We start from the raw sequence: 17,739 nt of genomic DNA on the forward strand, positions 1-17,739 counted from the left end.
ACTTAACTTAAAATCTGAGCTTTGACTTGCCAAAGAGCCATACAACTTAGTAAATGAAATCACTTCCTTCTCAGTGGGTAGCCTTGCAAGGAGAAATTTTAAAGTAGGTAACTGCTCATACCCAGTCTTGCCAAGACCAGTCCTGGAAAAACCGCCCAAAGTCCACTGTAAACACTGCAAACACAAGGGACCAAGACGTGTTCAACATCGCAATCCCAGCACCTAGCAGTTTCTAGCTCACAATCGATGTTCAAAATGTTTGTTAAATGGGCACAGAAGACATGGCCTTCTGAGGAATGGCCATCCCATCAAGTCTTTTTTTTTTTTTTTTTTTTTTTCATCCCATCAAGTCTTACCCTGAGGAAACACTTACTTTAGAAACAGGGCAGGACAGCTTAGGCCCTGGCCTAAGCCTTGGCCTATGCCTCTCCCTGGGTAGGAGTTTGGTTCCTAGAATTCAGTACTCATCAACCCTGTGCCACGTGATCAAGTGTTAACCCCAATGTCACCACGTATCACATCTGAATAAACTTTGCAATACGATGGCTACTACAATATAGTAATCACCAGCAGTAACCAGTAACCCAGTAATGCAGTATAGTAACCTTTTTAATTTTTTCATGTATTTTGGTCAGCAAGTAAAAATAGCTCAGAATGCTGAAATAACTAAAATGGAAGATTCTACCATTAATTTTATATCCACCAGTGTAGGACTCACTGTGTGATCCCAAGAAAATCACCACTTTCTTGACCAGCAGTATCAACAGTCCTATGTGTATGTATTTTATCTCAAGGGTGGTTTGGAGAAGATTAGCTCGTAGTTGTAACCTACTCTGAGGCCAACGAGTACCATAAATCGAATTAATTATGAAACAAGGAAAATCATAAATACTCAACCCGCTCCAGAACCCGAGAGGTTGAGAGAGGAAGATTTAACCTTGCGCCTGTGGCTCTGATGGGCAGTCTCGGACTGAGACCTGTATTCTCAGAAAAGATTTCTGACAATCACAATACATCTTTTAATATTTGAAAATGTCAACTGCTTCCATACTGAGGCACGATTAAGTTCGCGTGCAGAGAGCTCTGAAGTACCAACAGTGACAAGCAATTTTAAATTACGCCTGTTCAAACAGTTCCTGTTACTGTACCAGTGCCTAATCTCGGTGCTGTTTACTTAACATACAGTCCACCTTACCGAAAGCCAACTAAACAATTTCAGCGACAAAAAAAAAAAATTGTCATTTAAAAGGCTCCATGCACTGCTTTGCCCTCTATCTGCTGACCACCGCGGACGTTCAAGTGAACGATGACAGCAACATCCAGCAGCAATGTCCGCACTTTCCTGCCAGATGACTTCTTCACTTCCTTCCACTTTAATGTACTTTAATCAGTTTTTATTTGTCGAAAAACTCTCACGGGAAACCGAGGAAGAAAAAAAATCTAAGTAAACCCTTGGGGTCGGCTCCTGAGACCGAGGCTGGAATGTGCACCTGGGGGGGAGCCAGTTCGGTCCCTCTGTAGCCTAAATGGAGCAAGGTGACTGGGAAGGGGGCAGGCTTCCAGCATCGGCTCCACCAGGACAGCCTCCTCTTTCAGCCTGGCACCCGCGCCGCGGAGCGCAAGGGGTCGAGCCCGGAGAACACCGGGACGCCCAGGCCGACCCTAACTTTCCGGTCCACCTGGAACACCTGAGCATCGTACCTGGGGTTCACAGGTGAGGGCCGGGGCTGCCGGCGGGACTCAGCGCCCACTGGCCCCTCCGGGCTGAGGGCGGGGGAGGGGGGGCCGGGCCCGCCGTCCCTCACCCGCAGGAGGAGCCCCCAAGGTTCGGGCGCGGGGATGGAGGGTCGGCCCCCAAACCTCCTACAACCCCGAGGGTCCCCGCTGCCCCCAGGCTTCTCAAGGAGGTGCCCAGGGTGCCGCGTGGGAAAGAGCCAGGATGGCGGCGGCCGGTACTCACAAAGCCCGCTGGAGCCGGTGCTGGCGAACATGGTCCCGCCGGACCCGGAGCCCCCGAGGGGGGACAGGGGGAGGGGAAGCGGAGGTGGAGGGACCCGGAGACCGCGCAGGCGCACTCCCGGCGCAGCGGCGAATCCGGCAACTGGATTCCACTCCTGGGGCTGCCCGTGAGCGGCGCATGCGCGGCCCGCGGGCCGCACCGCTCCGCCCGCCCCCTCCCTTCCTGCCCGGGAAGGGAAGTCGGTCCGCAGCCGGAGGCGTCCGCCCGTCCGGGTTTTTCCGACTGCCGCGGGCCTGCTATAGTGAAGGAAGGGGAGATGGTGGGAGGAGCCGGAGGGCAGCTGCCGCGAGCAACGTTCCAGCGCTCAGCGGCGCCCACGCCCCGTGGAGCAGCGTGGCCGCGGATTCCTCCGAGTGCCGGCGTCGGGGCGGGGGTGCGGGGCTAATTCCTCGCGACCTCTAACCTCTCCCGGGACGGGACGCGGGCGAGCTCCACGCATGCTCAGTGTGTCTGGGCGCCGAAGCTCGCTCCCCCAGGGCGTCGGCAGGGGCTCCCCGGGGTGCGGCGTCCGGCCGAGGGCGAGAGGCTCTGAGCCGCCTTGCTCCCCAGGCTTCTGCTCTGGCGCCCTCCAGACCTGGCCTTTTTTTTTTTTTTTTTCTCTCTTGCAAAATGATATTAATTTTTTTTTTATGATAGAGAGAGAGAGAGAGAGAGAGGCAGAGACATAGGCAGAGGGAGAAGCAGGCTCCATGCACCAGGAGCCCGACATGGGATTCGAACCCGGGTCTCCAGGATCGCGCCCTGGGCCAAAGGCAGGCGCCAAACCGCTGCGCCACCCAGGGATCCCCAAAATGATATTAATCTTTAAGGCAAAGTCATGCTTTTTTTTAAATGAGTTTGAACCTGAAAACTATATTATCTAGTGTAGTTATTAAAGAATACTTTTTGCGAAATTGACAAGGCTAAATGGAAAGGACACCTTACAAAACTACAGGGAAAAAAAACAAACATTTTTTTAGTGTTTATAAGGACCAGGCGCTGAGCTCAATCTGGAATTTGTGGATCAATCAAACACAGTCCCTGCCTCTAAAGAGAGGTGCCAGTGACCCAAAATTTCAACACGGATTTATTGCTAGAAGGCGAAAGTATAAGTGACTTTATTTATTGGGCTTTTCTTTGTTTTTGCAGAAGCTGTTGGTTAGCAACAAAACCAGTAGCCAGCATAGGTCACTGGTTCTCAAAGTAGGTGTGGCTACTTCCCCCACCCCAATTTGGGGAATCCAGAAGGCCAGAACTATTTTCATGATTGTACAAAGACATTTCCTTTTACTCAGGAGTGTACAGTGGAGCTTCCCATTGTGCCTTTGGAAGGGCTGCAAACTCTGTGAACCAACATTCTCCAGCTGATCAATGCATCATGTTACAAAATCCTGCGTGGGTAAGATGGAGTCAAACTGCAAGATAGATGAATACCTATGCCATTCACTTCCCCTGGGATGGGACTAGAGCATATTATGCTGAATGAAATAAGTCAATCAGAGAAAGACAATTATATGGTTTCACTCATGTGGAATATAAGAAATAGTGAAAGGGACCATAGGGGAAAGGAGGGGAACTGAGTGGGGAAAAACTAGAGAGGAAAACAAACTGTAAGAGACTCCTAACTCTGGGAAACAAAGGGTTGCAGAAGAGGAGGATTGTGGGAATGGGGTGACTGGGTGATCGGCATTAAGGAGGGCACATGATTGGGCAGCCCCCGTGGCTTAGCGGTTTAGTGCCACCGTCAGCCCCCAGGGTGTGATCCTGGAGACCCGGGATCGAGTCCCACATCCGGCTCTGTGAGTGGAGCCTGCTTCTCCCTCTGCCTGTGTCTCTGCCTCTCCCTCTCTGTCTCTATGAATAAATAAACAACAACAACAAAACATGAATAAATAAATCTTAAAAAAAAAAAAAGGAGGGCACTGATGAGATGAGCACTAGGTGTTATACGTTGGCAAATTGAATTTAAATAAAGTATTTTTTAAAAAACAAGATAAACCAATAAACTTTAGTGTAACAGTACAAAAAGCTCATTGATAGGGTTTCAGAGTTCTCATTGCAACTAACTTTTAAGAAACTACTGCTTGTTAAGTTCCACTGTAGTATCAAAAAAAGTCCATATGATCTGAAATGACTATTAAAAATGCTTCCTTTTCCAACCACAATGCTGTGTGAGGCCAAGTTTTCTTCATATATTTCTTTTTTTTTTCTTTAATTTTTATTTATTTATGATAGTCACAGAGAGAGAGAGAGAGGCAGAGACATAGGCAGAGGGAGAAGCAGGCTCCATGCACCGGCAGCCCGACGTGGGATTCGATCCCGGGTCTCCAGGATCGCGCCCTGGGCCAAAGGCAGGCGCCAAACCGCTGCGCCACCCAGGGATCCCTCTTCATATATTTCAACCAAAATAATGTATCCCAACAAACTGGAAGCAGAAGCAGGTATGAGGATCCAGTCTTCTATAAAGTCAGATCTTAGACATTTGCAAAAATGTGCAATAATGCTATTTTTCCCCATAATTTTTTGTTTGGAAATGTACAGTAATTTTTCACAAAAATATTTTATGTTAATGTGCAATGGATATGTTATTTTTATTTTTAAATGAATTTCAAATGGGTTTTAAATTTTTCTGTCTCTTAATTTCTAACATGATAAGTACCTATAGATATAAACCCATGTTAGCAAAAGCTGATAGTTCTCACTTATCCTTGAGGGTTCTGAAGAGATCCCAAGATAAAAGGCTTGAAAACCACTGAAATAGGAGATACAGCGTTCTGAAGTTTAGAAAAACAAAGACAAAAACCCTACACTTATTTATGTTCAATTCTGCAACATTCTTAACTAGATACACAGTAACAATATGGTATGCTTGAGAGTATTTTCAGATACTCATACCCTGGGTATACATCTACTCTGTACTCAGAACCTGTGCATATTAACTGGGAGAAAGCTGTAGGTTTGTCTTTTAAGAAGCAAGTATTGTCCTTGGATGGGCAACATGGCTTCACCTGGGATCTTGTTTGGACTAGGGTGCCAGGCCCTACCCCCAGACCTACTAAAGCAGCATTTAACAAGACCCTCAACTGCTTTGTATCCTTTAAAAGTCTGAGAAGCACTGGTGCAGCAATTCTCAACAGGGGGCAGTTTGGGGCCTCCAGAGGACACTTGCCAATATTTGAAGACCTTTTTGGTGTTAGAATTGCAAGGGGGGGGATGGGAATCCCTGGGTGGCTCAGTGGTTTAGCGCCTGCCTTTGGCCCAGTGTGTGATCCTGGAGACCCGGTATCGAGTCTCACATCGGGCTCCCGGTTTGGAGCCTGCTTCTCCCTCTGGCTGTGTCTCTTCCTCTCTCTCTCTCTCTCTCTCTCTCTCTCTGTCTATCATGAATAAATAAATAAAATCTTAAAAAAAAAAAAAAAAAGGAATTGCAAGAGGGGGCCATTACTGGCATCTAATGTGCAGATGGAATGCTGCTAAACATCCTATAAGACACAGGGCCACCCCCACAATTAAGAATTCTCCCAGGAGCCTGGGTAGCCAGTCAGTTAAGTGTCTGATTCTTGATCTGAGCTCAAGTCTTAGTCTGTGTTGTGAGATCAAGCCCCGAGTTGGGCCCCACTCTGGGTGTGGAGCCTACTTAAAAAAACAACAAAACTGTCAGTAGTGTGAGGTTGAGCACTCCTACACTGGTGTGATTTAGCCAATGTTTATCACACAGTCCCAGATTTGTGATAAACAGTGTATATCATTTCTAATGTCCTTGCCTGTATTTCTACCTTGTCTCTTCTCTAGATTGTATTATGGAGAACTAATTCTGTCAAGTACTAGGAATCCTCATTTGCCTTACCATGTCTTGCTGAATCTGCTTTCTATATTGGGATGGTAGTTTAAGAGTAAGCCCCTAGCAGGCAGGGAATAGATAGGTCTTACCAAATGTTGTATCCTCTTGGTGTGAAGGCATTGTCTTCCTTTCATAAAATAAAACACAGCATCTCTAAAGTTTTAGCATTAAAAAGCAAATCTCTAGGAGAGTCCTGGGGGAAGGTTGCTGAGCAAATATCCCTGACAGGTGCATTCCCTATATTTCAGTTTGCCTTTAGCTCAACGTTCTATGAAAGCAGAGAGCAGAGCTAGAAACAATTTTTCCTAAAGATTACTAACAGTAGAGGAGGACAACAGCCCAATTAAGAACCACAAACTTCTGGAGGGTATTATGCTGAGTGAAGTAAGTCAGTCGGAGAAGGACAAACATTATATGTTCTCATTCATGTGGGGAATATAAATAATAGTGAAAGGGAATATAAGGGAAGGGAGAAGAAATGTGTGGGAAATATCAGAAAGGGAGACAGAACGTAAAGACTGCTAACTCTGGGAAACGAACTAGGGGTGGTAGAAGGGGAGGAGGGCGGGGGGTGGGAGTGATTGGGTGACGGGCACTGGGGGTTATTCTGTATGTTGGTAAATTGAACACCAATAAAAAATAAATTAAAAAAAAAAAAAAGAACCACAAACTTCCAAAGTACCAAGTTCTGATCACATGACAGCCTTTGCGCCTTAAACTTGTAAACCACATCCTATTTCCATGCTCTGGCCCAGGACACCCTTTCCAAATCCCCAGGGATTGTAGTCAGCAATCTTTTCGAGGAATCAGTAGATAATGACTAGGGTTGATGGTCAGTCCTTAGATAAAGGAGCCTTTATACGACATCAAATGCATTTTCAGCATTTTAATTTCTTTAAATTAATATTTATAAGAAAATAAGTCTGGAAGCTTTTTAAAGATAGTTATATCTTGTTACTGATTCAGTAATATTCATAATAGATATTTACTGAGCAGGGAGCATATCATAATAAGTTACTGTGCAACGAGTTAAGAATGTTGCAGAATTGAATGTAAATAAGTGAAAGGTTTTTTGTCTTTGTTTTTCTAAACTTCAAAATTTCAGTGGTTCTCAAAGTGTATTTTGTAAATTGAAGAATACTGCATGGGTTCCGGTAACTGCCAGACACAATCCTTTTACCAAAAAAAAAAAAAGTTAATTGTTCTCTTTGCTATGTCTTACTCTCCAACCTCATGCTTCTTATGTAGGTAAAAGTCCAATTGTATTTATTTGAATCTAGAACCAATCCCAGGGGATCCCTGGGCTCAGCAGTTTAACGCCCACCTTCAGCCCAGCCCAGGGCGTGATCCTAGAGACCGGGATTGGGTCCCACATCGGGTTCTCTGCATGGAGCCTGCTTCTCCCTCCGCCTGTGTCCCTACCTCTCTCTCTGTGTGTGTCTCTCATGAATAAATAAATAAATAAAATCTTTAAAAATAAAAAAAAATAGAACCAATTCCATTTTACATGTAAATGTGTGCTTGGCAGAGTCTTAATACATGCTGAATGCAATTATTTGGAACTTAATCAAGAGTTGTCCACCCATTCAAAACACCATACCACCTACAGCATTTGAGTAGTAGGTTTTTGCATTTGAGTCACCAGTACCAGTTTACATGTGTCTGATGTAGTCTTTGTGATTCTATGTCTTTCAAAGGATGTACAAATCTAGCGCTTATTATAAATTGTTACTGTAAAAATACTCTATATAAAGAAAAATATTTAGAAAAAGTGTTGAGAATACTCAGTTGAATATTTGAAAGTGTCCATATGTACAACATAGTTTTTTTCCAATTCATTTAGATGAACCCACCAAGATTAAGTGAATATTTTATAAAGACATAGAGTTGGCAAAGGTAGAAACTTCACAGATTTAAGGAAAGCTTGAAAATCATAGTATTGTCCCTGAAACGTTTCTTTTAAATCTAATCTGAAAGATACAGGTACCATTTCTTATAGAATGGCACAAATTATAGCAATCTGTGGTAATCCAAACAATATAGGAGAAAAATTAATTTTACCACCCAAATGAAAGGTTAACTATTGCAAGAGTAAGAAATTTTAAAGATTTCTTCTATTCTGTTGAGCAATAATATTGTACATAGAAGGATCTACAAGAAATCCAAAGAGGTAAAAAATAGGCTATGGAGTCATCTACAAACAAAAGAAAGCCTGTTGCAAGTGAATGCAAGTAACCTACATGATAATGAAACTTTGCTGACCACAAATTTAAGATCCACCAAAGTAAAAACACTGAGCAGAAAATGCGCTTCTGTATGTACAGACAGTGGATACTCAGAGTTGTGAAATTTTGAAATTCTTAAAAATTATTTCACAGGAAATGTTTTCCTTTTCCAATGTCCTTTTGCAACAGATGGTCAGTGAGTAACATGGGTTGATAAACAACTGGAAAGTATAAACAGCCATGTTAGTGAGTCATTGAATTATTCATTGACAACCTCAGTCACCAAAAATCTTAGTGAAACACCCAAAAATCAATGAACCCTATCAGTTCTATTGATAAAATTCAAACTAATGCCTTGAGTAAAAGATATTTTGTAATGTTTGCAGTGACTGAAAAGGAGATTGACTGCTTTATGCTACATATGAAGTAGGATGATATTCCAAAGAAAATTGTTTTAAAATACTTAATTGTTCTCTGATACTGACATGCAATTTTTGTTTCAATCAATGAAAAATTAAATAGTAATTCCAAAATATTACAAAGTGATTTGACACATATAATGCATGTATCAGAACTGTTAAGTGAAGACTTTAAACTGCAAGTAAATAAGATTAAGATTATTAAAGAGGAAGGAATTATCGTGAAACTTTTCAACAAACATATCATTTTAAGAGATGCTTTCTTATCCACAATTTTCACAGTTCCAGAATCTGTAGCAGAAAAGACTGGAGAGGTCTAAAATACTGGTTTGGGATTGTATTACTACCTTTCATGCTACTTAAAAACACATAACGGTTAGTTCTAAAGATCAGTGTGGATTTATAATATCAAATTAGGTGACTAATCCAGTTGAAAATGCTGCAACATATTAGCCAATTTGCAAGAAATGTTAATTAAACTAAAATGTGATTTAGGGGGGTTGTTCTTTTCTTCACATTATTTTCCCAACTGCATGTTTTTTTAAGATTATTTATTCATTCATGAGAGACACAGAGAGGCAGAGACATAGGCAGAGGGAGAAGCAGGCCCCCTGCAGGGACCCCAGTGCTGGACCGGATCCCAGGACCCCAGGATCACGACCTGTACCAAAAGGCAGATGCTCAACCCCTGAGCCACCCAAGTGCTCCCCAATTGCATGTTTATGTGGAAAAGATTTCAGTGAGTGGAGCACTTCCTGCAGAAGCAACAAAATGTAATATAACATTTGAGATTTCTTTTAAGATAATTAGAACCTCATTACGTTTCATCAATTAATTTAAAAAAATGTTTCAGATGATCACCATCTGTCTTATCTTGGGTCTCACCAAAGGTAGACTTGGAAACAAAGTTTTAAGTTGTCTGGAAGCTGTCCTAGGAAAGACCAGTGGGAGAATGGGAAGTGAGACCGGGAAAGGAAGGGTAGAAGCCAATAGAGATGAATGACCAAACAAATTAGCACTGTGGGCAACCGGAGCGAGTGCTTCCGAGTCATCCCACCAGAGGGGGCGGTAGGTGGCTATTTACCCACTGGCTCCCATGGGTCCCAGAAGGCTACCCGCGAGCAGTGCAATTTCCTAGCACTTGCAGCCTGGGCTGTGAGTGAGCAGAGGCTGCAGTGGCAAGGCCAGACTCCAGGCGAAGAGCTGCAAGTAGGAAGTAAGGCTTGGCAAGGTTAAGGCTTGGGGCAAAGGCCTGACACCATTCTGCCTGTGGGGTTCATGTTTTCAGGGCACCCTCAGAAGAAAGCTTGGCTGAGAAATTTACATATGAAAATTATGGTGCTGGGGTGTGATTTGGGAAGTGGTAGGGTTGGTTTGCCTTTTCCTTCCTGTCTTCCTCCAGTGCTCACCCTAGACCACCACTTTATTTCTATAGAGCTTTTTCTTTTTCTGGTTCATCTCTGTTTCACATCACATATCAAAGGATGTGATCTCCTGGATTTAAGTTCTAAAGATGGAGCACATGCCCTAACGTGGTGGGATTTCAGAATAGGAGATCAGTTTTCTGTTGCTTTATCACTACCCATAGAGAAGTATTTTTAAATCATTCATATAGAACCTGTCACATTTGTGAGACAATCACACTTCCTCATCTTCTCCACTCACACCATCTGCTCTTTCTCAGAGGCTAAGTTAAGGTTACTTCTCTTTCTTGTGTCCATACAAACGTGTCCCATCTGTTCCTACCAGACGTGCACTTACTTGTCCTGCGCTAGTTTTTATTCTGCTGTGCATCGTCCTTCTGCCCTCTCATTTTTCATTTTTCTTTATTTTTTAAGATTTTATTTATTTATTCATGAGAGAAAGAGATAGAGGCAGAGACACAGGCAGAGGGGGAAGCAGGCTCCATGCAGGGAACCCAATGTGGGACTCGATCCCAGACTCCAGGATCATGTGCTGGGCTGAAGGCAGAAGCTTAATCGCTGAGCTACCCAGGCATCCCCCTCTCATTTTTCTATGCATCCTGTGTGGTATCATTCCTGAACCTACTTCTATATGCTGCACAAACATCCATCTAACATATTTATAGATGGATGCATGCATTGTGCCTCCGGGGTTGTCATACTCAAACACAAAGAAATGAAAATATGCATTATTTCATTATAAATTTCTTTCCTTTGTTTTGTTTATATCATCAATGTATGGATGTTATATTGATTATTAAAATTATGTGTAGCATATTTTCCTTAAGTTTCATTAAGTATACTAAAGGCAGAATTGCAGAATATTTGTTATAAAAGTAAGAGTTGGGTCACTTAGGATTGAGAGCCATTATTCTAGATCTCTGCCATTTATGCCATGCATACATTTGACAAAATGTATTTGGGTTTTGAATAGCCTGATGTGAATAAAGATAATGCAGTCTTAGGTAATCTTCAAAATTATACATGATCGCATTACGTACGAGACATTTTCTTATACCTTGTTTTCAGGTATGTTACATAAATAGGAGACACAGAAGTTTTTAATTATCTTAATATAGCCATACGTATTCCGTAACTCTAACCATTGGTGAGAATATTTATAATTGTACACAATAGGATTATTCTGCTTCTTATCCATTTTTCTTTCCGGAGAGTCTTGCTGATGGATTCCTAGCCTTCCACTGCAGTGGAAGGTGTGTAAATACCACACCCCTCATTTCCAGGCCCATCCGTATTATTTTAAAAAATTGAATATTCCCCATGAAAGAGGATATTGATTATAATGCTATTAGCTCCTGTTCCCCCAAAAGCCAACCTCGAGACAAGGATTTTGGTGCAAATCCCACCTCTGTATTTGAGAGGCAATCCCAGGAAGCACGGTGAGAAGCTAGGGAAGAGGGCTGTCAATAATGAGCAGGTTACAGCTATGCGGGTTGAGAATTAAATCCTGCTAAAGACACTCTAAGAGACTGAGCAGAATGCACCTCAAAAATGTCTCACCAACGGGCAAGAAAGCTGAGCTATTTGCTCACCAATCCATCCTCATCCATTGGATGAGTGTTGCTCCTGGGAGTTATAAACCACCCTGCATTTTCAGCGTGCTTCATGTGTGGTCCGAGCACAATCCTGCATCCAGAGAAAGCCCTTAGGCAGAGAGACACAGGTGCCTGTATGAGAGTTGTCCACTGAAGCTCTAGTGAACCCCAGGATGGACAGAGAAGATATGGTTAGGACACCAGCAACATCTGATAAAAGTGGAAAACGAAGTGAGACCAAATTGCCAATTCCCTTTATCCTATTACCTCTGATCCCAGGACAGGATATTTTTGTAGGGCCAACATTTTCCTCTTTTTAATGGGTATAGCCACTGATTGATACTACGTAAGTGACTCCTCTTGACGTAGCTGCCCTGGATCCTTGCTAAAGTGCCAGCTAGATTTCAGGACATCATCAAAACAGGAAAGATCCACCAAATATCATAATCTCATCCCCTGACCAGGATATGTCCTCTTCCTGAACTGTCCAGGCACTCCTGTCCATCAGAGCAAGGCCAACACCCCCTGGCTACTTCCCCCAAGGTTGTTTCAACATAAGTGGAAGCTTATCTCTCATTTGCTCACTTTTAAGATGTTCTTAGAGACATGAGGGTCCTTATTGGCTTAAGCATTTCATCTTGCTTGCTTGTGTATCTTTATGGCCTGTTGACACTGACCAGTAGCACATTGATTCAAACGGATTCAAATCTGTATATTCGATATAATGGTCTAAAACAAAATGCATCCATTTGATCTTTTATTTCTCCTTTTGCCAAGGTGAGATAATCATAAAAATACTGTGTATGAAATTGTTTATCATTCTTATTCCCATCATTGCCAGTATTTATTATTGTAAATCCATAGAAATCCAATTGAAATGTGCAAACACAGGAAGAGTGTCACTTCCACAGCAGCTAGGGAAAAAAGAGCACATGAAAATATTTTGAAATTTCAGAAAATAAGCTGGAAATACAAAGTACTAAAAACTAATTGACTATCCTATGCCGCGTCACCTTGCTTACCGATTTTAGCTTTTCTATTTTTTTTATGGAGAACTAAGCCCAGGGCTGCTTTTATCTCTCTCAGTGTTATTAGCTGAATTGTGTAACCAAAAAAGTATACCAAAGTCCTACCCCTAGGTCCTCAGAATGTGGCCTTCTCTGCAAATAGGGTCATTGCAGATGTAATTAGCTGTGACGAGGTCATTATGGAGTAGAGTAGGACTTAATCTCATATGACTGCTCTCCTTGTAAGAAGAGACTCATGCAGACCTGGAGACACCATCTCATGACAGCAGAGGCAGAAATCGCAGTGCTGCCTCTGTAAGCCAAGGAACGCCAAGAATGGCCAGCAAAACACCAGAAGCTGGAAAGGGCAAAGTAGGGTCCTGCCCTCCACGTTTCAGTTTCAGTGGAAGCATGGCCCTGCTGACACCTGGATTTGAGGCTGATAGCCTCTGAGACATTGAGGCACTAAAGTTCTATTGTTTCACGCAACCCCCCCCCCCCAGTTTGTATACTTTTTAATGGCAACTCTAGGTAACATTCAGCTTTTCTGTTTAATTCACATTTTAAAATTTCTTCTTCCATCTGCTATTCACCTGTTTCCCTTTGCACTTTCTTAATTTCTACCTAGGTAGAAACTATGTGAGATTTTATGTCTGCCCAGCAACCATAGGGACTCGGCTTCTCATGCTCTTTATAGCAACCCCATTGTCGCAAAGGTGACAATTTCTTTGATCTCCTATGTCATGCATATGATGATGATAAGATCAGGAATCAAAAATTGCACTGATAAAATCTTTCCACACTTCATGGCCACCAAATCTAAAATTGCTTTGTTAAGGCTGTGGGTTTTGGTCCATTTAGCATCAAGGAGAAACTGTCACTCGCTCACTCACCTTGCTCCAACCTCTCCCCTTCCCCTGCCAATCTCTCTCATGGTCATGACTCACCTAGTATTCCCTCTGCAGATGAATCTGTGGTCCAGTCATTAGGACCCATTCTGATGTTAGCTAAGGAACATAAGAGGTTTCAGTCCACTGTTCTGTGATGATGGCCGAATTCTATGCCCTTGACCTCCTTTTGCACCTCAGGAATTGCATTCATTTATCAAAGCCGGTACACACTGCTTCGTGGTCATCATCCAATTGCCTGTCTCCTCCACACAACTGCAAACAGGGCCTGCCTATGTTTCATCTTTGTTTCCCCAAGGCTTACCACAGTGATTGGCACACAGTAGGGCTTCAATATATATATTCGATTGAATGAGATGAATGGGGGAAAGGCAGCATCAAGACATACTTGCTGCTTCCCCCCGTTCTGACAATTGAATGGGCTTCAGATTGTCCAGATATCTAGCATCTGCCGCATGCCCTAATGAATGGGTAGTACGTACAAGTATGGACAAAGGATTTCTAAAACCATTGCAAGATAAATGATGTTCTGGGGCACCTGGCTGACTCAGTGGGAGAGTATGCAACTCTTGATCTTGGGGTCGTGAGTTCAAGTCCCACACTGGGTGTAGAGATAATCAAAAAGAAATTAATAAACTTAAAAAAATAAATTATGAAAAATAAATAAATAAATAATGTTCTAGGAAAGTCTCATAAAGCCCAGTGGTAGAACCACAAAAACAAGGGGATTTAACATTCCCCTTTATGTTGTTTCAGTGATATTATGTATGTATAGAAACTGGGGCTGGTTAGGGGTTAAAGTGAGGTGCTTGTTCTGATTTGGCAATTATTTATGTCCTTATGGACATAAGTATAAGATTGGAATATTTATTTATAGGGACTATTCAGCAATGAGTGTCCTACCAACGGCTGTAAAAAATCTGAAAGAGTAACAACCTGAGTTTTCTGTACCAGCAGATAGTGGTGTCCTCACACATAGGCCGAGGAATTTCTACCCTGTGCGAATGTGCCAGACCACCTGGGACTCAGATGGACCCTGTGTGAGCGAGCCTGACTCTGAGGAGAAGTGGTGGGATCCTGACACTAACTTCGGAGAAGCCCTTGGACCATATATCCATCTGGCTGAGGATCTTTTAATAAACTCTGCCTTGGTACTCCTATGTTCTTCCAATGAAAACATGCCCATTGTTGGTTAGAAGCCTGATCTCTGGTGCTGATACCTCTATTTTATTCCCTTACAGTCGCTCTGTGTAGTATCCTTAACCAAACGTGCTCCACCAGCCACCAGATGCCTAGAACATCTGTTCAGTATCTTCCTGATTTGTTATTCACCTCGGAAGTGAGTTTTTCAAACATTTTTAGCCTTCTCTTCTCCAGACTAAGTATTTCTGTAACTTTTAAACCCTTTGATCATTTTTTTAAATTCTCTCCAATTTTCCATATATTCCTACACCATGGAGGTTTCTTTCTTTTTTTTTTTTTTTTAAGATTTTATTTATTCATGAGAGACAGAGAGAGAGAGAGAGACAGAAACACAGGCAGAGGGAGAAGCAGGCTCCATGCAGGGAGCCTGATGTGAGACTCGATCTTGGGACTCAATCCTGGGACTCAATCCTGAGACTCGATCCTGGGTCTCCAGGATCATGGCCTGGGCCAAAGGCAAGCATTAAACCGCTGAGCCACCCAAGGATCCCACACCATGGAGTTTATTTTATTTTATTTTTTTCCACACCATGGAGTTTAAATGGTGTATGAGACTTTACATATAAAATAGAGGCATAGAATACCAATGATCATGACATATTTGTGATGATAACTGACAAGGTCTGATCTCTTATTCCAGACTTCCTAAAGGAAAGGAAAAGAGCTTCTAACACCATCTGCTGATAAACCATAGAGTTGGATTGATAAGGAAAACAATCCACCTGAATTCTTAAGATAAAATATATCATTTTAAAAATTACTCCATGCTAATTAAGAGTGGAACAACTTTCTTAAAAATATTTTTTATTTGTTTATTTGAGAGAGAGCATGGAGAGGAAGGGGCAGAGGGAGAAGCAGGATCCCTCCTAAGCAGGGAGCTTGATGCCAGGCTCCATCCCAGGATCCTGAGATCATGACCTGAACCAAACGCAGAGGCTTAGCCTCAAGAACTGAACAATTTTTTATTCCTGGTAGCTTATACAAATTCCAGCTAACAGTCCATCATACCAAATATGAAGACATCAGGGCCTGTTATCAACAATTCTATTTAAAATAATTGATCTGGGGATCCCTGGGTGGCGCAGCGGTTTGGCGCCTGCCTTTGGCCCAGGGCGCGATCCCGAAGACCCGGAATCGAGTCCCACATCGGGCTCCCGGTGCATGGAGCCTGCTTCTCCCTCTGCCTGTGTCTCTGCCTCTCTCTCTCTCTCTGTGACTATCATAAATAAATAAAAAAAATTAAAATAAAATAAAATAAAATAAAATAATTGATCTGTATACCATCACCAGATGTTGTATGGTATCATTGTGAAATATGAGTACAAATGTACATAAAATAGAAAGAGGTAATTATGCCTTCTTTTTTTTTTATGGCACATTGACATATTGTAGGAGTTGAACCACTCTCCAGAGAGCCAGAATGGTGTGTGTAGTAGTGAAGTGCCCAGAGCCTGGAGCCTGGCTTCAAATCCCAGCTCCATTCTCAGCTAACTGGAGACCCCAGATAGGCCTCCTTAATTCCCTTTCCTCACCTGTAAACAGGAATGATGGTAATAACAACACCCGCCTCTAGGGGGCTTCTAAACATTAAATAACTTAAAACATTAAAAAAAAAAAAAAAATCACTTAGAACAGGTTCTGCCCAGAGTAAGTTCTTGCAATTATTATCATTATAATTTCTGTAATTATACTCTGAACATTGGCAAGGAAGCTAAAAGAGTTCTCAAAATCGAGCCTATTTGTGCCAGAACTCTCATGAGACAGTTGGTTCCTAAAGTAGTAATTAGAAATGAAGAATCAGAACAGTGTGATCATGCCACTTGACGAAGGCCCCAGGAACACAGGTTCTGGCTTAGCTGAGCTGCTTTCCCCGTGGTGCTCCCAGGGTGTGCTAATAGCACCCTGTACCATCCCTCACTGGCTTGAGATCCTCGTGCAGCCCTCCGGTAAGGAAACAGGCTGGGCATAAGTAACCAATGGTCACACTTATCTTGCACACTAATCATACGAGTAATACCCTCCCACTGACACGAACAAAAGTAATTTCTCCCAGTTTTTAAAAACACAGGCTTACTTGATTTATCTTTCATGTTCTCTCTTTTGATAGCAACCCAGATATAGATAACGGTATTTTGGGTTTATTTTGGTTTTTTGTTTTTGTTTTTTTCATAAAGAAGATGGCAATACAGGCATGCTAGTAACAGCCCCTGAAAAGAGTTGAGAACAAGAGAAAGTGGTAGAGATCACATCGAACTGACCAGCACATGTCTCCACCAAACAGTTGAGCCACCCCTAAGCTCTGCTTGTGATGCCATGAGGGAATGAGTGGGGGAAACAGAAATGCAGCCCAGACTTTTGGACTTTAATAAAGAATTTCCCAATTGTTAAACATTGGCTCACCAATCAAAATAATGGTGCAGAAAGCCCACAGATACAGGATGTCTAATCCATGGTAGCATGGGTGCCATTAGCATTATAAATTGGACATGACATCAAGGGTGATCCTGGGGCTGTGCAACATGGTGGCATGGATCCAAACCACAGTAAGCAAGGGATCTCTGTGTCTCTGAGCAGACAGTCTCTAAGACACTGTTTTCCAGACATCATTGTGCATAAAACCAGTGAGATACTTGTTTACAATGCATAGTCCTGAGGCTCATTGCCTGAGATTCAGAGGGGAGGTCCAGGAATTTGCATTTTAAAAAACACAAATATTGGGCAGCCCAGGTGGCTCAGCGGTTTAGCGTTGCCTTCAGCCCAGGTCATAACCCTGGAGACCTGGGATCAAGTCCCACATCGGGCTCCCTGCATGGAGCCTGCTTCTCCCTCTGCCTGTGTCTCTGTCTCTCTCTCTGTGTGTGTCTCTCATGAATAGATAAAATAAAATCTTAAAAACAAAAACACAAATATTTTGGGGTGCCTGGGTGGCTCTTTGGTTAAGCACCTGCCTTTGGCTCAGGTCATGATCCTGCTTGTCCGTGAGTCTGCTTCTCCCTCTGCCTCTCCCTGCTGCTCATGCTCTCTGCCTGAAATAAATAAAATCTTTAAAACAAAAACAAAAACAACATTTTTAGTCATCCTCATTTTTTAGAAAAGCTTTAGGTTTACAGAAAAATTG

At 42.7% G+C, this 17,739-nt stretch overlaps 1 protein-coding gene and 1 long non-coding RNA gene across 4 annotated transcripts in view; one reads left to right on the forward strand and one right to left on the reverse strand.

Annotated features, from left to right (window-relative positions):
• Positions 1 to 2,126, reverse strand: part of UBAC2 (UBA domain containing 2) — a 179,017-nt gene extending 176,891 nt beyond the window's left edge. For both annotated transcript variants that reach the window (XM_077855095.1, XM_077855096.1), the window contains exon 1: positions 1,961 to 2,126. In XM_077855095.1, the coding sequence (XP_077711221.1) occupies positions 1,961 to 1,991 (31 nt within the window). In that variant the 5' untranslated portion in view covers positions 1,992 to 2,126. The remainder of the gene's footprint in view (positions 1 to 1,960) is intronic.
• Positions 686 to 17,739, forward strand: part of LOC144287786 (uncharacterized) — a 62,676-nt gene continuing 45,622 nt past the window's right edge. Inside the window, exons 1-2 of one of the 2 annotated variants that reach the window (XR_013355537.1) lie at positions 686 to 1,714; positions 3,295 to 3,398. This is a non-coding gene — a long non-coding RNA (uncharacterized LOC144287786). The remainder of the gene's footprint in view (positions 1,715 to 3,294; positions 3,399 to 17,739) is intronic. The other variant, XR_013355538.1, reaches the window with a different exon arrangement.

The sequence above is a fragment of the Canis aureus genome, chromosome 17 (assembly GCF_053574225.1).
Source record: "Canis aureus isolate CA01 chromosome 17, VMU_Caureus_v.1.0, whole genome shotgun sequence".
In the NCBI taxonomy this organism is placed as follows: Eukaryota; Metazoa; Chordata; class Mammalia; order Carnivora; family Canidae; genus Canis; species Canis aureus.